Source organism: Bos javanicus, chromosome X (genome assembly GCF_032452875.1).
Source record: "Bos javanicus breed banteng chromosome X, ARS-OSU_banteng_1.0, whole genome shotgun sequence".
In the NCBI taxonomy this organism is placed as follows: Eukaryota; Metazoa; Chordata; class Mammalia; order Artiodactyla; family Bovidae; genus Bos; species Bos javanicus.
This window is the reverse complement of record NC_083897.1, coordinates 51451111-51479036: the sequence shown is the minus strand read 5'-3', so window position 1 is coordinate 51479036 and position 27926 is coordinate 51451111. Positions and strand designations below refer to the sequence as shown.

General features: G+C 40.9%; 1 protein-coding gene across 1 annotated transcript in view; it reads left to right on the top strand.

The window, feature by feature from the left end:
• The window catches only part of LOC133242576 (uncharacterized), a 110612-nt gene extending 90744 nt beyond the window's left edge, over window positions 1–19868 (top strand). The window contains exons 10-13 of the mRNA XM_061408760.1: window positions 6326–6442; window positions 15624–15923; window positions 16344–16946; window positions 17766–19868. Coding sequence (XP_061264744.1) covers window positions 6326–6442; window positions 15624–15692 — 186 coding nt within the window. The 3' untranslated portion in view covers window positions 15693–15923; window positions 16344–16946; window positions 17766–19868. The remainder of the gene's footprint in view (window positions 1–6325; window positions 6443–15623; window positions 15924–16343; window positions 16947–17765) is intronic.
• The last annotated feature ends 8058 nt before the right edge of the window (window positions 19869–27926 follow it).

The following is a 27926-nucleotide window of genomic DNA, read 5'->3' as shown; positions in this document are numbered from 1 at the left end:
GAAGTGCTGCACTCAATATGCCAGCAACTTTGGAAAACTCAGCAGTGGCCACAGGACTGGAAAAGGTCAGTTTTCATTCCAATCCCAAAGAAAGGCAACTCCAAAGAATGTTCAAACTACTGCATAACTGCACTCATCTCACACGCTAGTAAAGTAATGGTCAAAATTCTCCAAGCCAGGCTTCAGCAATACGTGAACCGTGAACTTCCAGATGTTCAAGCTGGTTTTAGAAAAGGCAGAGGAACCAGAGACCAAATTGCCAACATCTGCTGGATCATGGAAAAAGCAAGAGAGTTCCAGGAAAACATCTATTTCTGCTTTATTGACTATGCCAAAGCCTTTGACTGTGTGGATCACAATCAACTGTGGAAAATTCTTCAAGAGATGGGAATACCAGACCACCTGACCTGCCTCTTGAGAAACCTGTATGCAGGTCAGAAAGCAACAGTTAGAACTGGACATGGAACAACAGACTGTTTCCAAATAGGAAAAGGAGTACGGCAAGGCTGTATATTGTCACCGTGCTTGTTCAACTTATATGCAGAGTACATCTTGAGAAACGCTGGGCTGGAGGAAGCACAAGCTGGAATCAAGATTACCGGGAGAAATATCAATAACGTCAGATATGCAGATGACACCACCCTTATGGCAGAAAGTGAAAAAGAACTAAAGAGCCTCTTGATGAAAGTGAAAGAGGAGAGCGAAAACGTTGGCTTAAAGAAAGCTCAACATTCAGAAAACGACGATCATGGCATCTGGTCTCATCCATGGCAAATAGATGGGGAAACAGTGGAAATAGTGGCTGACTTTGTTTTTCTGGGCTCCAAAATCACTGCAGATGGTGACTGCAGCCATGAAATTAAAAGACGCTGACTCCTTGGAAGGAAAGTTATGACCAACCCAGACAGCATATTGAAAAGCAGAGACATTAGTTTGTCAACAACGGTCCGTCTAGTCAAGGCTATGGTTTTTCCGGTGGTCATGTATGGATGTGAGATTTGGACTATAAAGAAAGCTAAGCACTGAAGAATTGATGCTTTTGAACCGTGGTGTTGGAGAAAACTCTTGAGAGTCCCTTGGACTTCAAGGAGATCCAACCAGTCCATCCTAAAGGAGGTCAGTCCTGGGTGTTCATTGGAACGACTGATGCTGAAGCCGAACGTCCAATACTTTGGCCACCTCATGCGAAGAGTTGACTCATTGGAAAAGACCCTGATGCTGGGAGGGATTGGGGGCAGGAGGAGAAGGGGACGACAGAGGATGAGATGGCTGGATGGCATCACTGACTCGGTGGACGTGAGTCTGAGTGAACTCCGGGAGTTGGTGATGGACAGGGAGGCCTGGCGTGCCTCGATTCACGGGGTCGCAAAGAGTCGGACACGACTGAGCGACTGATCTGATCTGATCTGAAGTGGTAAAGTCATGAAACCAGGGATCCAGTTTAAGATATTTAATGCCATTACCCCCATCTACTGAAAGATGGCATTATATGGCAAAAATTAAAGCAGTCATGGATGGTTTACTTCTTTAGCGGCAATTAAAAGAGTATAAGAAAGAAATGTTGAGAAAAGAAAACAGAAAAACAGCAAACCTAAACTAAAGCAAAGTAGAAACAGCAACAAATCAGAGAAACGAAACATACTCAGAAAAACTAGGATCAAATGCTAGGTGTCATGAAGAAAAGTAAGCCTTGGCTAATGAGGTGAGCAGAGAAGTGAACCTAGTAAGGATGGTGGTTATAGGAACATCTGTGGGCAAGTTGTTACAGGAAAATACATAATGGTGTGAAAACATGCTTGCTGAGTTAGAGTTAGGGTCAGAGGCACAAAAAATAGGCTAGTATGGCTGGAGAACAATTCATTGAACAAATGTTGATGTATACATTATACCAAGCATTACTATAAGGATATGTTAATGAACAAATAAACAAAGATTCCCGCCCTCCAGGAATTTATATTTTTCCACCAGAAGGAGATGGCCAAATTAGAAAAAGAGCATATAAATAAAATGTATTGTATTCTGAAAAGTTTTAAACAACTGGGAAGAGAATAAGAAACCAACAGTGGAGTCAGGATTTCAGGGAGAAAGTGAAAGTGAAAGTTGCTCAGTTGTGTGCGACTCTCCGTGACCCCATGGACTATACAGTCCATGGAATTCTCCAGGCCAGAATGCAGGAGTGGGCAGCCTTTCCCTTCTCCAGGGGATCTTCTTAACCCAGGGATCGAACCCAGGTCTCCCACATTGTTGGGCAGATTCTTTAGCGGCTGAGCCACAAGGAAAGCCCAAGAATACTGGAGTGGGTAGCCTATCCCTTCTCCAGTGGATCTTCCCAACCCAGGAATCGAACCAAGGTCTCCCACATTGCAGGCTGAGAAGGTTGGACACAAATACCCTGAATGCCCCTTGCTATTAAAGGGGCGGCAGTTTTCTCCTTCCCCAGAGAAGGGCATGGCCTCTCACTCCAGCTGTCTTGCCTGGAGAATCCCCTGGACAGAGGGACCTGATGGGCTTCACAGTTCATGGGGTCACAAAGAGTCGGACAAGACTGAAGCAACTTAGAATGCATGCAGTCTTCTCCTTTATGCTGCTTTTGTCAAATGTCAATGTCACTGCTTTGCTGGCTTTACTGCACAGAGGCCAGGATACTTTCTTCCCTATCTGGTGTGGACTCAACACCTTGTGTACCGTAGGAGAGCCCTGTGGACACTAAAGTTTGATGGCTTTTTTCATCAAGTGCTACGTCGCCCACCAGGCCCCTCGTCCATGGGATTCTCCAGGCAAGAATACTGGACTGAAAAACAAAAACAAAGGATACTGGAGTGGGTTGCCGTGACCTCCTCCAGGGGATCGTCCTGACCCAGGGATCGAACCTGGACCCTGACATCTCCTGCATTGGCAGGCGGGTTCTTTACCACTAGCGCCACCCGAGAAGCTTCTTTTTCGTTAAGGGGCCAATTGTTTTTAAGTTCAGTCTCTGTTGCAAAGCCCATCGATGTGGACATCAGTTCTCTGAGTTTGAGCCCTGGCCTGGCAGAAACCCTGGCCAGGCGGTATCTAGGCCACACAGAGAGACCTTGTGCCCAGCTTTCCACCCAAGGGGTTCTAGAGCCGAGGCGCTGGCGCCTGAGGGGAACCTTCTCACCCATAAGCCTCTCTGCTATGTGGGCGGGTCTAGAACTTGGCCCCGCCTCCCGGTACCTAGCTGATTGAGTGAGTGGGTGGCATGTGACCTGAGCTACACCAATCCAAGTGCTCTTCTGGCGAGGACACGTTAGGACGCCAGTAGCCTCCAGCACTGCGGCTTGTTGGCAGCGGCCTGTGGAGAGGGAGGGACGCGCTGCCACTGCTCGGGTCTTGGACGTCTCAACTGTTTTCCGACTCTTCTTCCAGTCAGGTATCTCAACGGTATTCTTTCTACAAACTCTGTCTCTACTGATATAAATGAAATTACCTAGGACCAAAGTTTGGGGATTAATAAGAAAGGCAATCGATTGAATTGCTCGCCGGCCAACTCTCCTGTCCACCCTCTGAGTAACCCTCTTTCCTCACCTGTGATTAGCTTCAATTTTGTGGTTAATCATTTCTTGCTCTCTTTAAAATCCCTCGATCCAAAAAAATGAAATAAAATCCCTCGATCATGTTGCGCTCCTCTAAAAAAACCATATTTGTTTGCATCTAATTATTTTTGTGGTTCGTATTGATAATGCCCAGAAATCGAACCCAGGTCTCCTTGATTGTAGGCCGATTCTTTACCGTCTGAGCCACCAGGAGCAGATAAATATTCATCTACACCTTGGAAATGGTTGCACTTTCCTTTATATTAATGGGCCCTCTAGACAGGACATGACAATCCACTCCAGTATTCTTGCCGGGAGAATCCCATGGACAGAGGAGCCTGGCAGGCTACAGTCCATGGAAGCACAAAGAGTCAGACATGACTGAGAAACTAACACTCTCACTTTCAAACCACTTTGAAATAGTTTTTTAATGGATCACGAGGCACGGACATTTATCCATCTTTATATCCATCCTCCTGACCGTATTTCAATTGGTTGAACTATTACTAAAAGGTAAGATTTATAGTATAACCGTGGGGCTTCCCCTGTGGCTCAGCTGGTAAAGGCCCCACCTGCCAATGCAGGGAACCTAAGAGACTTGAGTTTGATCCCTGGGTCAAGAAGATCCCGTGGAGGAGGACATGGAAACCCACTCCAGCATTCTTCCCTGGACAATGTCCTGGACAGAGGGACCTGATGGGCTTCACAGTTCATGGGGTCACAAAGAGTCGGACAAGACTGAAGCAACTTAGAATGCATGCAGTTTTCTCCTTTATGCTGCTTTTGTCAAATGTCAATGTCACTGCTTTGCTGGCTTTACTGCACAGAGGCCAGGATACTTTCTTCCCTATCTGGTGTGGACTCAACACCTTGTGTACCGTAGGAGAGCCCTGTGGACACTAAAGTTTGATGGCTTTTTTCATCAAGTGCTAAGTCGCCCACCAGGCCCCTCGTCCATGGGATTCTCCAGGCAAGAATGCTGGACTGAAAAACAAACAAACAAAAAAAGGATACTGGAGTGGGTTGCCGTGACCTCCTCCAGGGGATCGTCCTGACCCAGGGATCGAACCTGGACCCTGACATCTCCTGCATTGGCAGGCGGGTTCTTTACCACTAGCGCCACCCGAGAAGCCTCTTTTTCGTTAAGGGGCCAATTGTTTTTAAGTTCAGTCTCTGTTGCAAAGCCCATCGATGTGGACATCAGTTCTCTGAGTTTGAGTCCTGGCCTGGCAGAAACCCTGACCAGGCGGTATCTAGGCCACACAGAGAGACCTTGTGCCCAGCTTTCCACCCAAGGGGTTCTAGAGCTGAGGCGCTGGCGCCTGAGGGGAACCTTCTCACCCATAAGCCTCTCTGCTATGTGGGCGGGTCTAGAACTTGGCCCCACCTCCCGGTACCTAGCTGATTGAGTGAGTGGGTGGCATGTGACCTGAGCTACACCAATCCAAGTGCTCTTCTGGCGAGGACCCGTTAGGACGCCAGTAGCCTCCAGCGCTGCGGCTTGTTGGCAGCGGCCTGTGGAGAGGGAGGGACGCGCTGCCACTGCTCGGGTCTTGGACGTCTCGACTGTTTTCCGACTCTTCTTCCAGTCAGGTATCTCAACGGTATTCTTTCTACAAACTCTGTCTCTACTGATATAAATGAAATTACCTAGGACCAAAGTTTCGGGATTAATAAGAAAGGCAATGGATTGAATTGCTCGCCGGCCAACTCTCCTGTCCACCCTCTGAGTAACCCTCTTTCCTCACCTGTGATTAGCTTCAATTTTGTGGTTAATCATTTCTTGCTCTCTTTAAAATCCCTCGATCCAATAAAATGAAATAAAATCCCTCGATCGTGTTGCGCTCCTCTACAAAAATCGTATTTGTTTGCATCTAATTATTTTTGTGGTTCGTATTGATAATGCCCAGAAATCGAACCCAGGTCTCCTTGATTGTAGGCCGATTCTTTACCGTCTGAGCCACCAGGAGCAGATAAATATTCATCTACACCTTGGAAATGGTTGCACTTTCCTTTATATTAATGGGCCCTCTAGACAGGACATGACAATCCACTCCAGTATTCTTGCCGGGAGAATCCCATGGACAGAGGAGCCTGGCAGGCTACAGTCCATGGAAGCACAAAGAGTCAGACATGACTGAGAAACTAACACTCTCACTTTCAAACCACTTTGAAATAGTTTTTTAATGGATCACGAGGCACGGACATTTATCCATCTTTATATCCATCCTCCTGACCGTATTTCAATTGGTTGAACTATTACTAAAAGGTAAGATTTATAGTATAACCGTGGGGCTTCCCCTGTGGCTCAGCTGGTAAAGGCCCCACCTGCCAGCGCAGGAAACCTAAGAGACTTGGGTTTGATCCCTGGGTCAGGAAGATCCCGTGGAGGAGGACATGGAAACCCACTCCAGCATTCTTCCCTGGAGAATCCAGTGGACAGAAGAACCTGGTAGCTTACAGTCCATAGGGTGGCAAAGAGTCGGACCATACTGAAGCAATTTATCACACAGATACCGTTATGTTTCCTTTTAGCAGTGAGTGAATCTTTCAAAAAATGTTTTTTTGAAGTAACTTTAGACCTAACAGAAGTTTGCAAAAAACAGTATAGAAAACCTTCATCCAGATTTCCCTAATGTTAACATCTTCCATAGGCATATAAAAATTATGAAAATTGAAAATTAATATTGATGCAGTACTATTAACTAATTTACATACTTTATTTGAATTCTATCATTTATCCCGGTAATCTCCTTTTTCTGTCCCAGCATCCCATTCCGGATACCACATTTGGCCATCATTTCTCTTTAGTCTCCCCCACGCTGAGAATTCCTCAAGCTTTCTGGGTCTTTCCCAACGGTGACAGTTTTGGAGATACTGCTCAGGTATTTTATACAATGTCTGTCAGTTTGGGTTTGTCTGGTGTTTTCTTAGGATTAGATGAAAGTTACACATTTTTGGCAATAATACCTGTTTTATTTCCTCTCCTTCGTTCTAATGGTGATGGAGTGATTTCTACCATAGGGATCTGGGGGTGGCTGCTGAACATACACACCTGACACTGGACAGGTGCTACCCACAGCAGCTTCTCAGTACTGTTCACTCACTGCCTGAGGGAAGAGGATACTACTGGCTAGGTCGAGCCTCAGGGGAGTCATGGCTCCGGAAGAGAATGAACAAGCAGGGCTGTGGGAGGTTACCTGTGGTAACAAGAGATGGTGGTGACCCTTGGTTCTCAAGGAAGGATGTGATTAGCTTGTTTGAATACTTCTGTGGACTGGTGGGGAACCAAAACCTGATAGGGGCAAGCAGACCCTGTCGCCGGTTCCTATGATAAGGCTGCTCTTGGGCTAGGGAATTCTTGCTCGGAGCCAAAAAGAGGGATAGGATTCTTCTCAGACTTTTATTCACTGCTTTTAAAATTCATCTGTTGATTTGGCCTACAACAAATATGACTAAAAGGTGACTTTCTGTTTCCTTATTCCTACCATATTTGTTCGTTGGAATTCTGTAGAGCTGTCTTTTCTCCCTCATATTTTTATAAATTTTCAAATTACAAAATTTTACAGAATGCATTTCTAATTACCAAACCAAATAAGTAATCAAATTCTTTATGTCAATATTGAGTCGTGAATAACTTTGTTATATTCTGACTTATAATCAAATTATATCATTATTTAGTTTCTTGCATTTTTCCAGCTTTGGTGATTAGGAACTCCTTCTTGTGGGGTGTGTGTTCTTTGAGCATGACATGGTTCTTTTCTGTGTACTTCCTTGCTGGCATTATAAGGTATTCCTGTTCATCTTGTGACCCTGAAATCAGAACACTTCTGCCAAAACCCATGTTTCCTTTCGTTGGAAAATGACATTTAGTAACTGATATCTCCCTGCATGTTCATTGCTGCTACTGGGGTTTCCTTGCAGCTAGGTCTTCCTTTTCCATTGGTAAATGAAGGAAATATATTGTCTGTATATACTTATGCTCCCAGATACATTGGAATTTCTCTAGATATTTCTGTAGATAGTGAAAGCCAGGAGCTCACACTGGTACTTCTTTTTTTTTTAAATTAATTAATTAATTAATTTTAACTGGAGGATAATGAGTTTACAATATTGTGATGGTTTATGCGATACATCAACCATCCACTCTAGTCTTTTTTGTAACCTCTTTGTCTCACCTGGCTCTCCTTATCTTCAGTATCTACTTATTTGTTCACACCTGATTATACATGATGTAGTTACAGAAATGCTAGCAAATGGTTAGATAGTATGACCGACCTAATGGACATGAATTTGAGCAAACTCTAGGAGATAGTGAAGGATGGGGAGACCTGGTGTGCTACAGAGACAGGGATCGCAAAAGTCGGGTACAACTTAATGACTGAACACAAAACACGCACCTGTTGGAAGCAGTTCTGATGACTTGTGTTTGTGTACACTTGTTTATATGTTAAGCCTCAAAGGATGCAATCAAAGTACTGTTTGCCCAAGTTGCTTAGCTTAGCTATTTTCCTCCTCACTCCTTCTCTTGTGGTTAAGACATTCATTTGTAATATATTTAGGCTAATTTGTTGGTGTTTCTAATTTGAGTTTGCCCTCTCCCCCCATATCCTAGTTCATTTTAATGTTTCACTTAATCTTGGGGTATGTGAAACACTACTGTGATTCAGACTCAGGGCTACACAAACACACAAACTGTAGGAGTATGATTCTTTCCCCATGTCTTCCACCCCCTTCGCATTCCCCATTTCTTTTCCACAATCCCCCTGTAGATAACCAATCTGGTTATCTGGTTGAATCTTTCCTGTAAGTACTCTACACGAATGAATAGATACATATGCGTTTTCTTATGTTCCATTGCTTATTAAATGAAAGATAGCATTTTCTAAAGCTTCTTTGCACTTTTCCTTTTTCAATAAACAGCATTTCATTAAAAAACTCCTTATTCTGTACTCCTTCATTCTTTTTTATAGCTACATTAGATTACACTGGCTTCTATAGGGGCATTTCCGGAGAAGGCAATGGCAACCCACTCCAGCACTCTTGTCTGGCAAATCCCATGGACCGAGGAGCCTGGTGGGCTGCGGTCCCTGGGGTCCCTAGGAGTCGGACACGGCTGAGTGACTTCACTTTCACTTTTCACTGTCATGCCTTGTAGAAGGAAATGGCAACCCACTCCAGTGTTCTTGCCTGGAGAATCCCAGGGACCGGGGACCCTGGTGGGCTGCCGTCTTTGGGGTCCCACAGAGTCGGACACGACTGAAGCGACTTAGCAGCAGCAGCAGCAGCAGCAGCATAGGGGCATTTCAGTTGTTTTCAACATTTCGTAATGATTAATACAAACAATGCTGCAGTGAATAACCCTGTGTACACGCATTTTTGTGTTGGTGGTAATGTCTCTTCCAGTTTCATTTCCAGCAATAGGATTGTTGGCCCAAATGTTAAATGCATCTGTAGTTATGTTGTGTTATGGCTGAGCCACTTTCACCTTCACTTCAGTTCAGTTCAGTCGCTCAGTCGTGTCCAGCTCTTTGCGACCCCGTGAACCGCAGCACGCCAGGCCTCCCTGTCCATCACCAACTCCCGGAGTTCACTCAGACTCACGTCCATCGAGTCAGAGATGCCATCCAGCCATGTCATCCTCTGTCGTCCCCTTCTCCTCCTGCCCCCAATCCCTCCCAGCATCAGAGTCTTTTCCAATGAGTCCACTCTTCGCAGCTTGCCATACATTAAAAAAAAAAATATTTTTAGTCACATAGAATGTTCTTTTCTTTAATCACCTCTGGAAGTTTCAGTCACAGTTAGAAAGCCTTTCCCAATGCTGATATTGAAGAAAAATTCTGCCGTATTTTCTTCAAGATTTTGTTATGGTTGCATTTTTTTGTTTAGATTCCTAAACCCATTTACAGTTTATTTTTGTGGATGGTATGTCATGGATCTGCACTGATTTTTTTTTTTAATGTCTCAATTGTTCCAGCCTCATTTATTGAATGTTCATCTTTGCCTCAGTGATTTTACATGCCTTTGGATCATATACTAAAATCCCCAACTATAATTGGTGTTATTCTGAGATTTTTATTCTATGCCACTGGCCTATTAGTCTATTCCTGTACTGGTACCCAAGTGGTATAAATTTAGAGCTTTATAGTGTGCTTTTATGTCTGATATGATTACTATTCACTCATGCTGCTGCTGCTGCTGCTAAGTGGCTTCAGTCGTGTCCGACTCCGTGTGACCCCATGGACTGCAGCCCACCAGGCTTCTCCGTCCATGGGATTGTCCAGGCAAGGAACACTGGAGTGGGTTGCCATTTCCTTCTCCAATGCATGAAAGTGGAAAGTGAAAGTGAAGTTGCTCAGTCCTGTCTTGACTCTTAGCGACCCCATGGACTGCAGCCTACCAGGATGCCTACCATCCATGGGATTTTCCGGGCAACAGTACTGGAGTGGGGTGCCATTGCCTTCTCCCTATTCACTCATAGGTTTTCCTTTTTTACTTGTATCCTGGCTATTCTTGCATGTTTTTTTTTTTTTTTTAAATATGAACTAAATTATCCATTGGTCTAACTCCATGCAAATGTTCGCCGATATTTTTGACATTATATTCAATGTATACATAACTTTAGAGGGAATCAATATCTTTTTAGTGCTGAGTTATTCTATCTAAGGTCTTTGAAAATCTTCCTACTTATTCAAGTTTCCTTCTATGTTGTTCAAGAGTGTTTACAAATTATCCTTGTATAGATGCTCTCATTAAGTTTATTTCTATACGCTTACTCTTTGTTATTGCCATTGTATATGGGATTTTCTCTCCTAAACATGTCCTCCAGCTGTGTGTGTGTGTGTATGTGTGTGTGTGTATGTAAAACAAAGACTAATAATATTTGTATGTAACTTTATATCCTACTACCTTGCTGAATTCTCTTTGTTTTAGTTAATTTGTCATGGTTTCTATAAGACTCTTCAGGTGTGCGATGATATCACCTGGACATAGAGGTGGCTTTACATCTTCTTATCCATTCTTAAAAGTCTTATTGGTTTCTCTAGTCAACTGACTAGTGCTTGCTGTTGAAGACTGAACAGGAGTGATATAGTGGGCATACTTTTGTTATTCCTGACCTTATTGGAAAACCTCTGGTACTCCCCCACTAAATAAAGTATTTGCATGAGGAACTACTTATATAGCTTTTATCATGTTAATAATGCACCCCTGATTCCTATTTCTTCAGTTTTCCCTTTTTTAACATGAATGCCTATTGAAGTTTCCCAAAGATTGGTTTGGCATCTGTGATGATAGTCATATGATTATTGTTCAGTTGCTGTTGTCACGTCTGACTCTTTGCAACCCAGGCTCCTCTGTCCTCCCCTATCTCCCAGAGTTTGCTCAGATTCATGTGTATTGAGTCAGTGATGCTGTCTAACCATCTCATTCTCTGCTGCTCCCTACTCCTTTCGACTTCAATCTCTCCCAACATCAGGGTCTTTGTCTTTAAATATGTTACCGTGGTGAATGATATGAATGAAATGCCTAATACAGAGCCAGCCTTGTATTAATGGAATAAGTCCCACTTTATCACAGTATCAGATCAGATCAGATCAGTCGCTCAGTCGTGTCCGACTCTTTGCGACCCCGTGAATCGAGGCACGCCAGGCCTCCCTGTCCATCACCAACTCCCAGAGTTCACCGAGACTCACGTCCATCGAGTCAGTGATGCCCTCCAGCCATCTCATCCTCTGTCGTCCCCTTCTCCTCCTGCCCCCAATCCCTCCCAGCACCAGAGTCTTTTCCAATGAGTCAACTCTTCGCATGAGGTGGCCAAAGTACTGGAGTTTCAGCTTTAGCATCATTCCTTCCAAAGAAATGCCAGGGCTGATCTCCTCCACAATGGACTGGTTGGATCTCCTTGCAGTCCAAGGGACTCTCAAGAGTCTTCTCCAACACCAGAGTTCAAAAAGCATCAATTCTTCGGCGCCCAGCCTTTTGGTATCTATGTTTATGTGTTAGTATCCTACTTGCTTCCTAAAAGAACTTAGGGACGTTTCCCTGCTTTCAAATGTTCTTAAACAAGTCACAAAGCTTTGGGACTATTTGATCTTTGATGGTTTACTAGAATTCACCAATAAATACATCTGAGCAAGGTGCTTCTTGGGTGTAATTCTTGTAATAACTGTATTCATTTCTTCTGTGAAAATTGGCTCATTTAAACTTTCTAACACTAGATTTAAACTTTCGAAGCAAAGGAGAAAAGAAAAGATATAAGCGTCTGAATGCAGAGTTCCAAAGAAGAGCAAGAAGAGGTAAGAAAGCCTTCTTCAGTGATCAATGCAAAGAAATAGAGGAAAACAACAGAATGGGAAAGACTAGAGATCTCGTCAAGAAAATTAGAGGTACTAAGGGAACATCTCGTGCAAAGATGGGCTCGATAAAGGACAGAAATGGTATGGACCTAACAGAAGCAGAAGATACTAAGAAGAGATGGCAAGAATACACAGAAGAACTGTACAAGAAAGATCTTCACGAGCAAGATAATCACGACGGTGTGATCACTCACCTAGAGCCAGGTATCCTGGAATGTGAAATCAAGTGGGCCTTAGAAAGCATCACCAGGAACAAAGCTGGTGGGCGTGATGGAATTGCAGTTGAGCTATTTCAAATCCTGAAAGATGATGCTGTGGAAGTGCTGCACTCAATATGCCAGCAACTTTGGAAAACTCAGCAGTGGCCACAGGACTGGAAAAGGTCAGTTTTCATTCCAATCCCAAAGAAAGGCAACTCCAAAGAATGTTCAAACTACTGCATAACTGCACTCATCTCACACGCTAGTAAAGTAATGGTCAAAATTCTCCAAGCCAGGCTTCAGCAATACGTGAACCGTGAACTTCCAGATGTTCAAGCTGGTTTTAGAAAAGGCAGAGGAACCAGAGACCAAATTGCCAACATCTGCTGGATCATGGAAAAAGCAAGAGAGTTCCAGGAAAACATCTATTTCTGCTTTATTGACTATGCCAAAGCCTTTGACTGTGTGGATCACAATCAACTGTGGAAAATTCTTCAAGAGATGGGAATACCAGACCACCTGACCTGCCTCTTGAGAAACCTGTATGCAGGTCAGAAAGCAACAGTTAGAACTGGACATGGAACAACAGACTGTTTCCAAATAGGAAAAGGAGTACGGCAAGGCTGTATATTGTCACCGTGCTTGTTCAACTTATATGCAGAGTACATCTTGAGAAACGCTGGGCTGGAGGAAGCACAAGCTGGAATCAAGATTACCGGGAGAAATATCAATAACGTCAGATATGCAGATGACACCACCCTTATGGCAGAAAGTGAAAAAGAACTAAAGAGCCTCTTGATGAAAGTGAAAGAGGAGAGCGAAAACGTTGGCTTAAAGAAAGCTCAACATTCAGAAAACGACGATCATGGCATCTGGTCTCATCCATGGCAAATAGATGGGGAAACAGTGGAAATAGTGGCTGACTTTGTTTTTCTGGGCTCCAAAATCACTGCAGATGGTGACTGCAGCCATGAAATTAAAAGACGCTGACTCCTTGGAAGGAAAGTTATGACCAACCCAGACAGCATATTGAAAAGCAGAGACATTAGTTTGTCAACAACGGTCCGTCTAGTCAAGGCTATGGTTTTTCCGGTGGTCATGTATGGATGTGAGATTTGGACTATAAAGAAAGCTAAGCACTGAAGAATTGATGCTTTTGAACCGTGGTGTTGGAGAAAACTCTTGAGAGTCCCTTGGACTTCAAGGAGATCCAACCAGTCCATCCTAAAGGAGGTCAGTCCTGGGTGTTCATTGGAACGACTGATGCTGAAGCCGAACGTCCAATACTTTGGCCACCTCATGCGAAGAGTTGACTCATTGGAAAAGACCCTGATGCTGGGAGGGATTGGGGGCAGGAGGAGAAGGGGACGACAGAGGATGAGATGGCTGGATGGCATCACTGACTCGGTGGACGTGAGTCTGAGTGAACTCCGGGAGTTGGTGATGGACAGGGAGGCCTGGCGTGCCTCAATTCACGGGGTGGCAAAGAGTCGGACATGACTGAGCGACTGACCTGAACTGAATTTTGCCCTCTGAGATTCCAAAACTCCCCATAGACATGCCTGTGAGAGGGTTTCCTACTATGTGGAAAATTCTTCTTCACAACTCCCTCACCAGGGACAGGTGTCCATCCCTAAATCTTTTTTCTCTGTTTTCGTCTTTTGTATGTTGTCCTACCTCCTCTTGAAGAGTTTGAGGTGCCTTTCTGGGTGCCTTGTGTCCTCAACCAATGTTCAGAAGTTGTTTTGTGGGAGTTGCTCAACATTCAAATGATCTTTTGTTGAATTTTTGGAGGAGAGGCTGGTTTCCCCATCCTATTCCTCTGCCATCTCGGGACCACCGTATTCTGTAATCTCATACAATCTGATTAGCCTTAGACTGAGTCTGATGTATTAAATCTTCTATTGTTAGTGTTTTCTCTTATTACTGTTATTTTATCTACATATCCTTCCCTTTTTACTTTTGAAGGTGTTTGCAGTACTCCTGGTGCATAAATATTCCTAACGATTACATCTCCATTTTGAGTTTTTGCTTTTATCATTAAGACATATTCTTCATCATGTTTAATGCATTGTTAAAACTCATCCTGAACCACCTATTTCCTTAACACTTTACTCTCTAGTCTATGCATTTTTTCCGCCAATATCATTTAACACTCCCCTATTGCATCATGATAAAAAGGTTGTTCTATTTTCATATACTCTTCTCCCTTCTCTCATTTTACTTGCACATTTTCTGTTTTTTCACAACATAAAACTTCTGTACATTAGTCTTCTCCCCTTTCCTCCATGTTGATTTTAGTATTACATGTAAAATACTCACTTTTAGATAGTTTGGTGAAGTTTTCCTTCTCATCACCTGTTGGAACACCATCTCAGTTCCTCTTTTAGACGATTACTTGGCAAATATTCTGTAAAGAGATGTGTAGGGAATGTTGTAAGTTTCTGGGTCACAGTGTTCCTGTCACTCTACTCACCTTTGCAACTGTAGTGCCAAAGCATTCAGAGACAATGCATAAATGATATATCGTGGCTTTGTTCCAATAAAACTTTATATATAAAATCAAGCAGTGGGCTTGATTTGGGTTAGTGGGCCAGTCTGAAGACTGACCCTTACTCTAGTAGCTTCCTTAGTTGAATATAAAATCTTTATGTCAACCTTTCATTTTGTTTGTTTGTTTTGGAGATTGGGGGAGAAGTCATGAGTACTCTGATTTGTGGTTTTCTTATGTATTGCAAGATCCTTAATTTTCCCTTCTGTTTATTTTTCCCATCATTACCCAAGTGCCAACAGAGGCTTCTCCCTTCTTCATTGCCTTATTCTTCCCTAAAAGCTGTATCTTTCAAAAACTGCACTTTTAAGTCATCTGTGTCCCTTAAAAAACTCCTATTAGGAATTCCTCCCCTGTAGTCCATGCTCTCATATTCTAGGACACCTTTTCAGTAATTTTAGATTTATTCTGTGCTTAGTCATTCTGCTGTTGTTTTAGATCTGCTTTAAGCCCTTTCCCATCTTCCTTTCTCTCTATCTCTTGGAAGATTTCTATGTCTGTCTTTTTTCTTGCCACAAAGCCTAGTCATGGGAGTATGAAAAATCATGCTGAGATTTCATGATTTTTGTTTTATTCACAATTACTTTGAATTTTTGGCATTCTCCATTTTAAAGGAATTGTGAGGCTTTTATGTTGATGCACATTTTCCTTCTTATTGATTTGTGTCTTTTTGGGAAGAAATAATTTGAGGAAGGTTATGATTGGCTTCTGCTAACTTACCTATGACTTATAATGGCATTTTATCTTAGGTAAATGTGTGTATGTGTGCATGTATATAATTAAATACACACACAAGTCTATTTTCATTCTATTCCCAGAGGAGAGGTCACTTGAGTTGGCCATATAATTTGCCCATATATTTATTCAATAAGCATTTTGTCCATAGCTATCCCTGGAAACAAACAAGAGACTATAGATTTTTTCTCAGAACTTCTAAATATTCTCCACTCTGAAGCAGGTTTGTGAAGATGGACCAAAAGATCACAGCCACACTCTTCGAGCTTGCTGCAAAGAGTCTGCTGAGTAGTGAGCCTATAGTGATGCATGCTCTGGAGAAAATCCCAGGAGGTCTCTTTGTTCCATTGTTCAGCACTGCCTTCTTGGGTGGGCATAAGAAGATCCTAAAGGCAATGGTGAGGGTCTGGCCTTTTCACTGTCTCCATCTTGGGTCACTGAAGGCACAGGAGTCATACTATGACATCTTGGAAGCCATGATTGATGGTCTGCCAATCCCCCCAGCCCAGAACTCTTCCTCTAGGTAAGTCTATGACCAGAAGATTTATAGGGAGTCAGCAGGAGGGTACGCTGTAGCCTGGGGCAGGGGAGTATCTAACCTTCTCCCAACACTAGCCAATGAATTCAGCAGTTGGGGTCACCTTCAGTATTTCATTGTCTTATAGAGTTGATTAAAGAATAGAGGTGATTGAGGGTACTATGAATGAGTTTGACTGTGATTACATAGAAGTGGGATAGGGGCATTGAGACAGGGCAAGACCAGAGGTGAAGGAAGTGTGGGGAAAGGATGAAAGATGCTCAGTTTGTGTGGAAAGAACTTCTTGGTGAATGGTGATGAAGTGAAAACCAGGATTCAGGTGTTCTCTCCGTTTCCCACCATTGATCTTGCTGGGTTATGTTCCAATCAACCACATTTCATGTGTTCTGTCTTCTTTCCTTACAGGGGCCACAAACTGAGGATCCTAGATTTAAGGCACAGGTCAAACTGTAAGATAACATGCTCTCACGTCAGGATCACATTCCCTTTCTGTTTACAGTCATGCAAATACTCTCGGCATGCTGTCCGTAACTTAGAAAACACTCAGCATCGTGCCAGGTGCCTTGAGATTGGTAATTCTGGGTCTGAGGTTGAGTCAGCTCAGGAAACCATGGAATTACTAGTGAATATTTCCCTCAGTAATACCTTGAGAGCACAGCAGTTTCTCACTTTCCTCTGTAATAAAGTTGAGCAGAGTTCTGGGTTCTTGCACCTCTGCTGCAGAGATTTGCGAATCAATAGAATGTCTACCAACAGACATATCCTTCAGATTCTGGATCTGGGGTGCATTAATCATCTGGAAATGGATCAGGCTTATCTGAATGAGATCATCACCCTTTTTGCTGGAATGATCCACCTGCACAGCCTTAGTTTGTCTAACATCCCCTTTAGGTCTTATAAGGGAAGGAATTTCAGGTTTTTTCTCATCCTGCTTGGGCAGCTGGAAAACCTCCAGGAGCTCAGGTTGTCTTTCTTCTACCTCAGAGATCAACTGCACAAACTGCTCAGGTGAGGGGATTGGGAGAAATCTGGGTTCCCTGAAAACCTCATTGTTAAGACAGAAGGGACCATTCTTACATCTTCTTCCTATGCTCCTAGTAACCTACTTTTCCTTTCACCTCAGCATAGGCATTGCTAGGAGTTTGAACCTAGCTGGGGGAGAATGGGGTACCTTATGGTGAGAGGTAGATGAGGTTAGTGAAGGAAGCTGTGCTTATTCATTCATTCAGTGACCACAGGCAGACAGAACATGTTTGTACATAGATTTCTGAAAAAGACTCAGTCCTTCTGCTCCTGGACTTTATAGCTCTCTAGAGAGGAAGGGGAGGCACTCAAAGAGAAACGTTAAGTTGTAGTTCTAATGCACATGCCCGTGGATGGGTCACAAGAGTTAACACTGCCAGATAATTTTGCTCCTGTATTTTCCCGAAGGCTTAGACCCTTGAATGGAGAGCTTGTCATCTGGAAAGTAAAGGAAACCCTCAGTTGGCTGCTTTCCTAGACCCAGCCTCACCAAATAAGTGAACCAGATCCAATCCTTATTATTTTATATATACTGAGTGCATGTGAATTTTTTCACTTAATCCTTCTCGTAACTCTGTATAATAATTACTGGTGTGCACATTTCAAGGTTAAAACCCTCTTCCTCAGAGTGGTAAAGTAACTTTCTCAGTGTCCAAAATTTATAATCTCTGATCCTAAAGTCCACATTGATAACCACCTATTGGAAACTAGTATATAGCAGTTTATTGTAGAGGAATATGTTCCTGTAATTTGGGGGTCTTTGCTGTCATTCTTCTGAAATAAACTTACTTTTTCTCTCTTTAGAGTCCTGCCACCTCATATGGATGCATTGTGTCTCCCTTTCTGTGGCCTTTCTATCAGAGATGTCTCTTTCCTGTCCCAGAGCTCTCAGGCCACCCAGCTCAGGGTATTGAATCTCAATAACAATAATTTCTTTTCAGAAGCTTATGAGCCCTTCCAGGTTCTGCTGGAAAAGGTTTCAGGCACCATACAACGTCTGGAGATAAATAATTGTATGATGACTGATTCTACTCTCTTGGCCATCATCCCAACCCTGAACCAATGTGTCCACCTTCGTGTTTTTAACTTTGCCTTCAACCCCATTACGATGCCTGTGCTCAAGAGCCTTCTGCAGCGCTTGACATCCTTACCGAGGCTGAGGCATGTGATTTATCCTGTTCCTGTCCATTGTTACCAGGAGCAGAATTTTTATCACAGCTTGAACCGACAGAAACTTGCCGAAGTTCAGGCCCAGGTCAAGGCGATGCTGCACATGTTACACCAGGATCACGTGCAATGGGCCACTTATTCTGATTGATTTCCACTATATAAGAAGTGTTTCACCACTGATGCATGGCTGTTAAGTGTTCATAGTTTTGCCTGAAGCCCAAGTTTGTAGAGATACATATACAAAGTTCTACTGTTCCAGAAAACGGGTTTAAGAATGTTGGATATGTAACTGACCTCTATAAAAGAGAAACTTTAGAAAGGAAATAGAGGAATTTGAAAGGTCCTCTGGATCTCTTGTTCACTGCCCTCTACATCTTCTTCTCATTACTAACCAAGTTATGGCTATGTGATATAAGCTGACTGAGGCATAATATATCATATCATTTTCTTCTCCACACTGATTGGTCCATTTATCAATCTATGGGCACTTGACACAATTCAGATCTGTTGAAACTCTTCCTAGAGGTGGTAGTTGTTGAGTAATTTTGCCCTCTAGGTACCTGCAAATTTCCTCTGTTTCTGATTCGCTCAGGTTGTTTATCAGGACACATACGCAGGTAAAAAGAAACAGACTATGCCCACTACCTAGTGGTACCTTCATCAGCATGTTACTGCCTGATTTCTCAGGTCTCAGAACCCTGGCTTTATTATTGGCTATTTCACACACATTCACCAAGTATCTGTTATGATTTAGGTACTTTTCCACATGTTAAAAAAAAAAAAGTCCCTGATCTCACCAAAGTGTAGATACTCCTATTGTTTACTAGTTTGTCTGTTTTCCCTAGAGCACTTGAGAACTTATTTATCCCCCATAAACCTCCCCCCCGCTTTTTTTTGCATTTTCCCTTACATGATTGGCTCAAATGATATTGGCCTCTTTTGTCCTGTTGGATAGCTGCTCAGTCCTCACATCATGGCTTGAATGTTACCTCATCAGATAGGTTTTCTGTTGTCTCTTATTTCCCCATTTAAGTAGATTTATTCTGATGTTTCTTTGTCTTAATGTACCATGTACAGTTCCTTCATGGTACACATTGTTCCATATGTATTTATTCTGTCTGCTCTTCCACTAGAGTTGCACTGTTCAGTATGGTGCACACTAACCATATGTGAATATTGAAGTCTAGAAATTTGGCTATTCTCGAATGTGATGTACCCTAAGTGTTAAATGCACACTGTGTATCCAAGAGTTAATAAGAAACAAAAGATGTAGAATAACTGATTAATCACTTATGTATACTGTTTACATGTTGAAATGATAACATACTGCATATCAAAAACAGTAAAGATAAGAGAATGTAAATTCTTTATATTGTTATATGTTAAAATGATAGCATTGTATTTCAAAGAATTAGTAAGAAAAATGTTAAAGTAGTTACCTGCTCATATGTTTACAAGTCAATGTGATAAAACAATGCATTTCAACACTTACTGAGAAAAAATACCGTTAATTAATAGATTGTTCCTAGTGTTTATATGTTGAAAGGGTAACACAGAAAATATCAACAATTTGGTAACAAAAAAAGAATAGAAAAATAATTAGTAGTTTGTGTATGGTGTTTCCTTGTTTAAATGAAAACAGATTGTATTTTAAAGACTTAGTAAGAAAGAAAAATGTAATAGTAATTAATGATGTGTTCATTGTTTCCACGTTGAAGTAATAAAACAATTTTTTAAATTCAGTAAAAAAATTTATTTTTCCTACATGTTGAAATGATAAACCATTTCAAAGACTTGAGAAAATATAAAAATTAATTCATAATTAATAAAAATAGTGAATAGCTTGTTCCTAACTGCATGTGAAGTTGCTCAGTCGTGTCTGACTCTTTGGAACCCCATGGACTGTAGCCTATCAGGTTCCATCCATGGGATTTTCCAGGCAAGAATATAGGAGTGGGTTGCCATTTCCTTCTCCAGAGGATCTTCCTGACCCAGGGATTGAAGCCGGGTCTCCCGCATTGCAGGCAGACGCTTTACCATCTGAGCCAGCATGTTGTTGCTTTTTTTGAAATGATAACAAATGGCATTTCAAAGAAATGAGAATCATATGAGAACCATAAGAAAATTAGAATGCAACAAGGTCACCATTACCCTGATACTAAAACCAGAGAAAGACACTACAGAAAAAAAAAAAAAATGACATGGCAACAGCTTTGATGTATATAAATAGAAAAATCCTAGACAAAATATTAGCAAAACAAATTCAACAATATATAAAAAGGACCATACACCATAATCACATAGCATTTATTTCAGTGTCACAAGGATGATACATTTGCAAATCAATGTGTGATGCACCATTATAATATAACAAAAGTTAAAACTCAGATAATTATCTCAGTAGATGCAGAAAAACTGTTTGACACAATTGAACATCCGTTCATGAAAACAACTCTCAACAAAGTTTAGAGGGAATATGTCTCAAAATAATAAAGGCATCTATGAGAAACTCACAGCCAGCATCTCAGAGAGCAGTGAAAAGCTGAAAGACTTCCTGCAGAATTCAGGTACAAGACAGGATACCACTCACACCACTTCTATTTAACATAGTATTGAAAGTCCTACTAGCCACAGCAATAAAATGAAAAATATAAATAAATAAAGTCATCCATACTGGAAGGGAAGAGATAAAACACACCCTTTGCAGATGACATGATACTTTGTATTGAAAGCGCTAAAGACCACCTAAAAACTACTACAATTCATGAATGAATCTATTAAAGTTGAAGGGTGGAAAATTAACATACAGAAATCTGTTACATTTCTTTACACTAATAATGGAATATCACAAAGAGAAAGATTTTTAAAAATTCTGTTTAAATTGCATCAAAAAGAATAAAATATCTAGGAGTACACATAACCAAGGAGATGAAAACCCTATACTCTAAAAACTGGTGAAAGAAATCGAAGGTGAATAAAGAAATAGGCATCCTGTGCTCTTGGGTTGAAAGAATTAATATTGTTAAAATGTCCATACCACCCAAAGCAATGTACAGCTTTAATGCAATTTCTATCCAAATACCCATGCCATTTTTCACAAAACTAGAACCAATAATCCAAAATTCCTATGGAACCACAAAAGACCTCAAATTGCTAAAGCCATCTTGAGCAAAAAACAAAGATGGAGGTATAACCTTCTCAAAATCCAGACCATACAACAAAGCTACAGTAATCAAAACAGCATAATGCTGATACAGAACACAGACATAGATCAATGATGTAGAATAAACAGTCCAGAAATAAACCCATGCACCTATGGTCAGTTAACCTATGAAAAAGGAGGCAAGATATACAATGGAGAAAAGACAGTTTTCAATAAGTGGTGCTGGGAAAACTGGTCATGTACTTGCAAAACAAAGATTAGAACTTTCTCTCACACCATATACAAAAATAAACTCTAAATGTTTTAAAGACCCACGTTTAAGACCTCAAACCACAAAGCTCCTAGAAGAGAACATAAGCAGAACACTCATTGACAAAAATAGCAGTATTTTTTTTTTGATGAGTCTTCTAAGGCAAAAGAAATAAAAGCAAAAATAGTTAAATGAGATGTAATTAAACTTAAGAGTTTTTGCACAGGAAAGAAAACCATAAAAAATGAAAACCTAAGGATTGGGATAAAATATTTGCAAACAATGTGATCAACAAGGGTTTTTAATTCAAAATATATAAACAACTCATAGAACTAAGTATCAAAACAAAAAACAATTCAGTAAAAAAATGGGCAGGAAGCCTGAATAGACATTTTTCCAGAGAAGATGTACACATGGTTAATAGGCACATGAAAAGATGGTCAACATGGCTAATAAGAGGGATGCAAATCAAAACAACCATGAGGTACCACTGCATTCCAGTCAAAATGGATATCATAATAAGGTCTACAAATAATAAGTGTTCGAAAGACTGTGGAGAAAAAGGAGTTCTTTCACCCTTCTGGTGGGAATGGAAATTGGAGCAGCCACTATGGAAAACCATATGGAGCTCCTTCAAAAACTAAAAACTACCATATGATCCAACAATTCACTCCTGGATATATATCCAGAACAATAACAAAAACAATGAAAAGATACATAACCCCATTGTTCATAGCAGCACTACAGTAGCAAATGTATGACAGCAACCTAAGTGTCCATCACCAGATGAATGGGTAGAATAATGTGGTGCATGCACGTACATATGCACACACACACACGCATATGCACACACACAAACACAGAAATATTACTCAGCCATGAAAAGAATGAAATTCTGCTATTTGCTGCAATATGGATGGATCTAGGCAATATTGTGTTTAGTTAAATGTCAAGTATAGAAGGATACATACTGTACGATACCACTTGCATGTGGAATCTAAACAAAAAAAAAACACAAATGAATGCATACACAAAATGTAAACAGACTCACAGATAATGAAAACAAAATTTTGGTTACAAACAGGCAAGGGAAGGGACAAGGGACAAACTAGTGGAATGGGATTAAGAGATACAAGTACTAAGTATAAAATAGATAAGCAACAATCATATACTCTATAGCACAGTGAATTATAAGTATCATAATAACTAACAGTGGGGTATAACCTGGAAAACTACTGGATCACTATGCCATACACTGGAAACTAATATAATATTGCAAATTAACTATTGTTGTTGTTTTGTCGATAAATCGTGTCCAACTCTTTGTGACCCTATGTATTAATCATTTACCACCAGGCTCCTCTGTCCGTGGGGTTTCCCAGGTAAGGATACTGGAGTGAGTTGCCATTTCCTTCTCCATGGGATCTTCCTGACCTAGGGATCAAACCCGCATCTTATTCTTGGTAGGCAGCTTCTTTACTGCTAAGCCACCAGAAGAGTCCAAATCAACTATACTTCAATTAAAAAGAAAAAGCATGCAAAATTATTTAATAAATTATTCACCCTGCTACTATAATGAAATAATATGCTACATTTCAAAGACTTACCAAAAACAAAACCCTAATTAATTAATAATGCTAGTTACCACCATTCTTACATGAAAGATATTTAATTATACCAGTCTGATTTAAGATACTAATAATGCAGCTTAACTTTGATTGCATGGGAAAACTCTATGGTTTTACTTCTTCCCATCTCATTTTGTGTTACTGATGTCCTGGTTTACATGTTTTGATATTGTGAGCACTAACAAATTATTGCAACTCTATTTTTTAAATAATTAAATTAATTAATTTATTTTAATTGAAGGCTAATTACTTTACAATATTGTGGTGGTTTTTGCTGTATATTGACATGAATCAGCCACGGGTGTACATGTGTCCCCCCATCCCGAACCCCCTTCCACCTCCCTCCCCATCCCATCCTTTTTGGTTATCCCAGTGAACTGGCTTTGAGTGACCTGTTTCATACATCGAACTTGGACTGGTCATCTATTTCACATATGGTAAAATATGTGTTTCGATGCTATTCTCTCAAATCATCCCACCCTCGCCTTCTCCCACATGGTCCAAAAGTCTGTACTTTATACCCATGTCTCTTTTACTGTCTTGCATATAGGGACATTGTTACCATCTTTCTAAATTCCATGTATATGCATTAATATACTGCATTGGTGTTTTTCTTTCTCACTTACTGTACATTGTGTAATAGGCTCCAGTTTCATCCACCTCGTTAGAATTCACTCAAATGAATTTTTTAAATAGCTGAGTAATACTCCATTGTGTATCTGTACCACAACTTTCTTGTCCATTCTTCTGCTGGTGGACATCTAGGTTGCTTCCATATCCTAGTAAACAGTCCTGCAATGAACAATGGGGTACATGTGTCTCTTTCAATTCCAGTTTCCTGGATGTGTATGCTCAGCAGTGGGATTGCTGGGTTGTATGGCAGTTCTATTTTCTGTTTTTTTAAGGAATCTCTACACTGTTCTCCATAGTGGCTGTAGTAGTTTGCATTCCCACCAACAATGGAAGAGGGTTCCTTTTTCTCCACACCCTCTCCAGCATTTATTGTAAATTTCCTGATGGGACCTATCTGGCCAGCATGAGATGGTACCTCATTGTGGTTTTGCTTTTCATTTCTCTGAAAATGAGTGATGTTGAACATCTTTTCATGTGTTTGTCAGCCATCCATTTGTTTTCTTTGGAGAAATGTCTGTTTAATTTTTTGGCCCACTTTTTTGATTGGGTTGTTTATTTTTAATACATTTCACTTTTATACAGAAGTTTAAACATTCTGAATTTGACTATTTGCTTTACTTTTTCTTGTGAGTTACATCATTTCCAAGGTTTTTATGTTATTAATTGGTGTATTTTTGTTTCCACTTAAAGAACTCCCTTGAGCATTTTGTTTAAGGCAAGTCTATCGGTGAAAAACTCCCTCAGCTTTGGTTTCTCTGGGAATGTCATTATCTTTCTTTTCTTAAGAACAGCTTTTCTGAATAGAGTATTCTTTGTTGTTAGTTGTTTTCTTTCAGCACTTTGAATATATCATCCCACTCTCTCCAGGATTGCAAGGTTTCTTTTCAGAAATCTCCTGATAGCCTTATGCTGTTCCCTTTTATGTGACAAGTCGCATTTCTCTCACAAACTTAAAAATTCTCTCTTTGAAAAGGGAGACATCTTATAGTATCGGTGGTAATGTAACTTGATATTGCCACTATGGAGAACAGTATGGAGGTTCCTTAAAAAAGCTAAGCATAGAACTACCATATCACCCAGCAATCTCACTCTTGGACATACACCCAGAGAAAACAATAATTGAAAAAGACACATGGCCCCACTGTTCATTGCAGCACTATTTGCAATACCCTGCACATAGAATCAATGTAAATCTCCATCATAGAAGAATGGATAAAGAAAACGTGGTACATATATACAAATATATACAACAGAATGTTACTCAGACACTGAAAGGAATGACATAGATACTGTCATACAGAGTGAAATAATTCAAAATGAGAAAAAGAAATATATAGTAACAATTGTGGAATCTAGAAAAAAGACATGGATCAACTTATTTGTAAAGCAGAAATAGAGACAGACATAGAGAATGGACTCATTGATACTGAGGGTGGGGTAGGGTGTGGGATGCACTGGGGGATTGGGATTGACACACACCCTACTACATATAAAACAAATAACTAATGAAAACCCACGTATAGCACAGGAAACTACTCAGTGCTCTGTGGTGACCTAAATAGGCAGGAAAACCAAAAAAGAGGGGATATATGTAGATGTATAGCGGACTAACTTTGCTGGATACCAAACTAACACAATATTGTAAAGCAACGATACTCCAAGAAAAACTGATCTTAAAAAAGTTGAAATGAAATTCTAGATTGTAAGAATTCAAAATCAGTAAAATATCAAGACAGATAGAAAAAAAAAAAAAACAATTCTTTTCCTGTCTTCAACTTTTGAGGTTTTTATTAAAATGTGTCTTCATATAACCTACTATGAGATGATATTGTTTTGGAAATTGTTTTATGAATTCGGATGTCGATGTTTCTCCCATAAATTGAGAGTTTTCAGCCATTATTTCCATAAATAAAAATTTCCCTTTTCTCTCTTTCTTCCTCCTTCTGTCTCCTCTTCCTCCTTCTCTTTTGCCTCCTTACCTAGGGTCCCCCATTATGGGTCCATGTAATAGTGTTCAAAAAATCTCATAGGTTTCCCCCACTCTTTTTCATTTTTTTCAAGTCTGATTAGATAATTTCAAACTAAGTCTTTTTTAGTTCATAAATTCTTTCTTCTGCTTGATGCAGTCTGCTGTTGAAGGTCTCTAGAATATTTCTACTCTCATCCATTGTATTCTTTGGCTCCAAAATATCTTTTTGGCTCCCTTTTATGATTTCTGTCTCCTTGTTGACTTTCCATTTTATTCAAGTATTGCTTTCCTGATCTCATTGAGTTGTCTTGTAGCTGTCTGAGCATCTTTAAAGCAATCATTCTGAATTTTTTGCCAGGCACTTCATGGACCTGAGTTTCTATGGGGTCAATTACTGGGATATTATCTTGTTCACTAGTGGGGTGTTGCACTTCCTAGATTTTTCCCATTACTGGAAATCTCATGTTGGTGTCTTCACATTTTAGGAATCAATCTCCTCCACCAGTCTTTAGGAACTTTCTTCAGGAGATAAGCACATGCACCAGTCAGCCAAGCTAGGTATACTGGGGGTCTCTTAGCCTTCTTCTATGTATTCACCTGACTAACCCTTCTTGTTCATCTTGTGAAGGAAGTGTTGGGATTATATACACCATCTGTCAATTGCATAAAGCTAGCACACATGATGATAGCCTCCAATTTATTTTCCATATCTCAGTCCCCAGAAGTGTTTAAGGTACAACTGTTCACCCCATCCAGCAGAGTGGTGTCAGTTCTCTTTATATGCCTATGCATGTTCAGTAGAGGTTTGAGTAGAGGGGGGTCTATGGAATGCCAGTTCTGAAGAGAAGGGCACAAGGAGTGCTGAGGGTGCTTGTAGGCCAACTGGGGCTTCCTTGGGTGATGTGTTCTGTGATGTTTGTGAGGGACAGTCCATGAGGCAGTTAGTAGGAACAGCAGAGATTTGTTGAATTAGTGCCCAATTGGCTGTCATTCTTTCCCCAAGTCATTGCTTGCTGTTGTTCAATTGGTCAGTCGTGTCCAATGTTTTGCAAAACATGGACTTCAGCATGCCAGGCTTCCCTGTCCTTCACTATCCACTGGAGTTTGCTCAAAATCAGGTCTATCGAGTTGATGTCATCAAACCATCTCATCCTCTGTGGCCCCCTTCTCCTCCTGCCCTCAATTTTTCAGAGCATCAGGGTCTTTTTCAATGAGTTGGCTCTTTGCATGAAGTAGCAAGAGTGCTGGAGCTTCAGGGTCAGCATCAATCCTTCCAATGAATATTCAGGGTTGATTTCCTTTAGCACTGACTGGTTTGATCATCGTGCTATTCAAGGGACTCTCAAGACTATTCTGCAGCACCACAGTTCAAAAACATTAATTCTTTGGCACTCAGCCTTCTTTATGCTCCACCTCTCACATCCATACATGACTACTGGCAAAACTATAGCTTTGACTATATGGACATTTATCCGCAAAGTATAAATGTCTCTGATGTCTCTGCTTTTTAATATAATGTCTAAGTTTGTCACAGCTATTTTTCAAGGAGAAAGCATCTTTTAATTTCATGGCTGCAGTCACTGGTCTGCAGTGATTTTGGAGCCAAAGCAAATAAAATCTCATACTCTTTCCATTTCCCCACCTATTTGCCATCAAGTGATGGGACCAGAGGCCATGATCTTGGTTTTCTGAATACTGAGTTTTAAGCCAACACTTTCACTCTCCTTCCCCTTAATCAAGGGGCTCTTTAGTTACTATTCTCTTTCTGCCATTAGGGTGGTGTCATCTGCTTATCTGAGGTTACTGATACTTCTTCAGCCAATCTTGATTCCAGTTTTAGTTTCATCCACCCTGGCATTTTGCATGATGTACTCTGCATATAAGTTAAATAAGCAGGGTGACCATATATAGTCTTGAGGTACTCCTGTCCCAATTTGGAACCAGTCCGTTGCTCCATGTCTGGTTCTAACTGTTGCTTATTGACCTGCATACAGGTCTCTCAGGAGACAGGTAAAGTGGTCTGGTATGTCGTCTCTTTAAGAATCCACAGTTTGTTGTGATTCATACACTCAGTGGATTTAGTATAGTCAATGAAGGAGAAGTAGATGTTTTTCTGGGATTCTCTTGCTTTTTCTATGATCCAACAGATGCT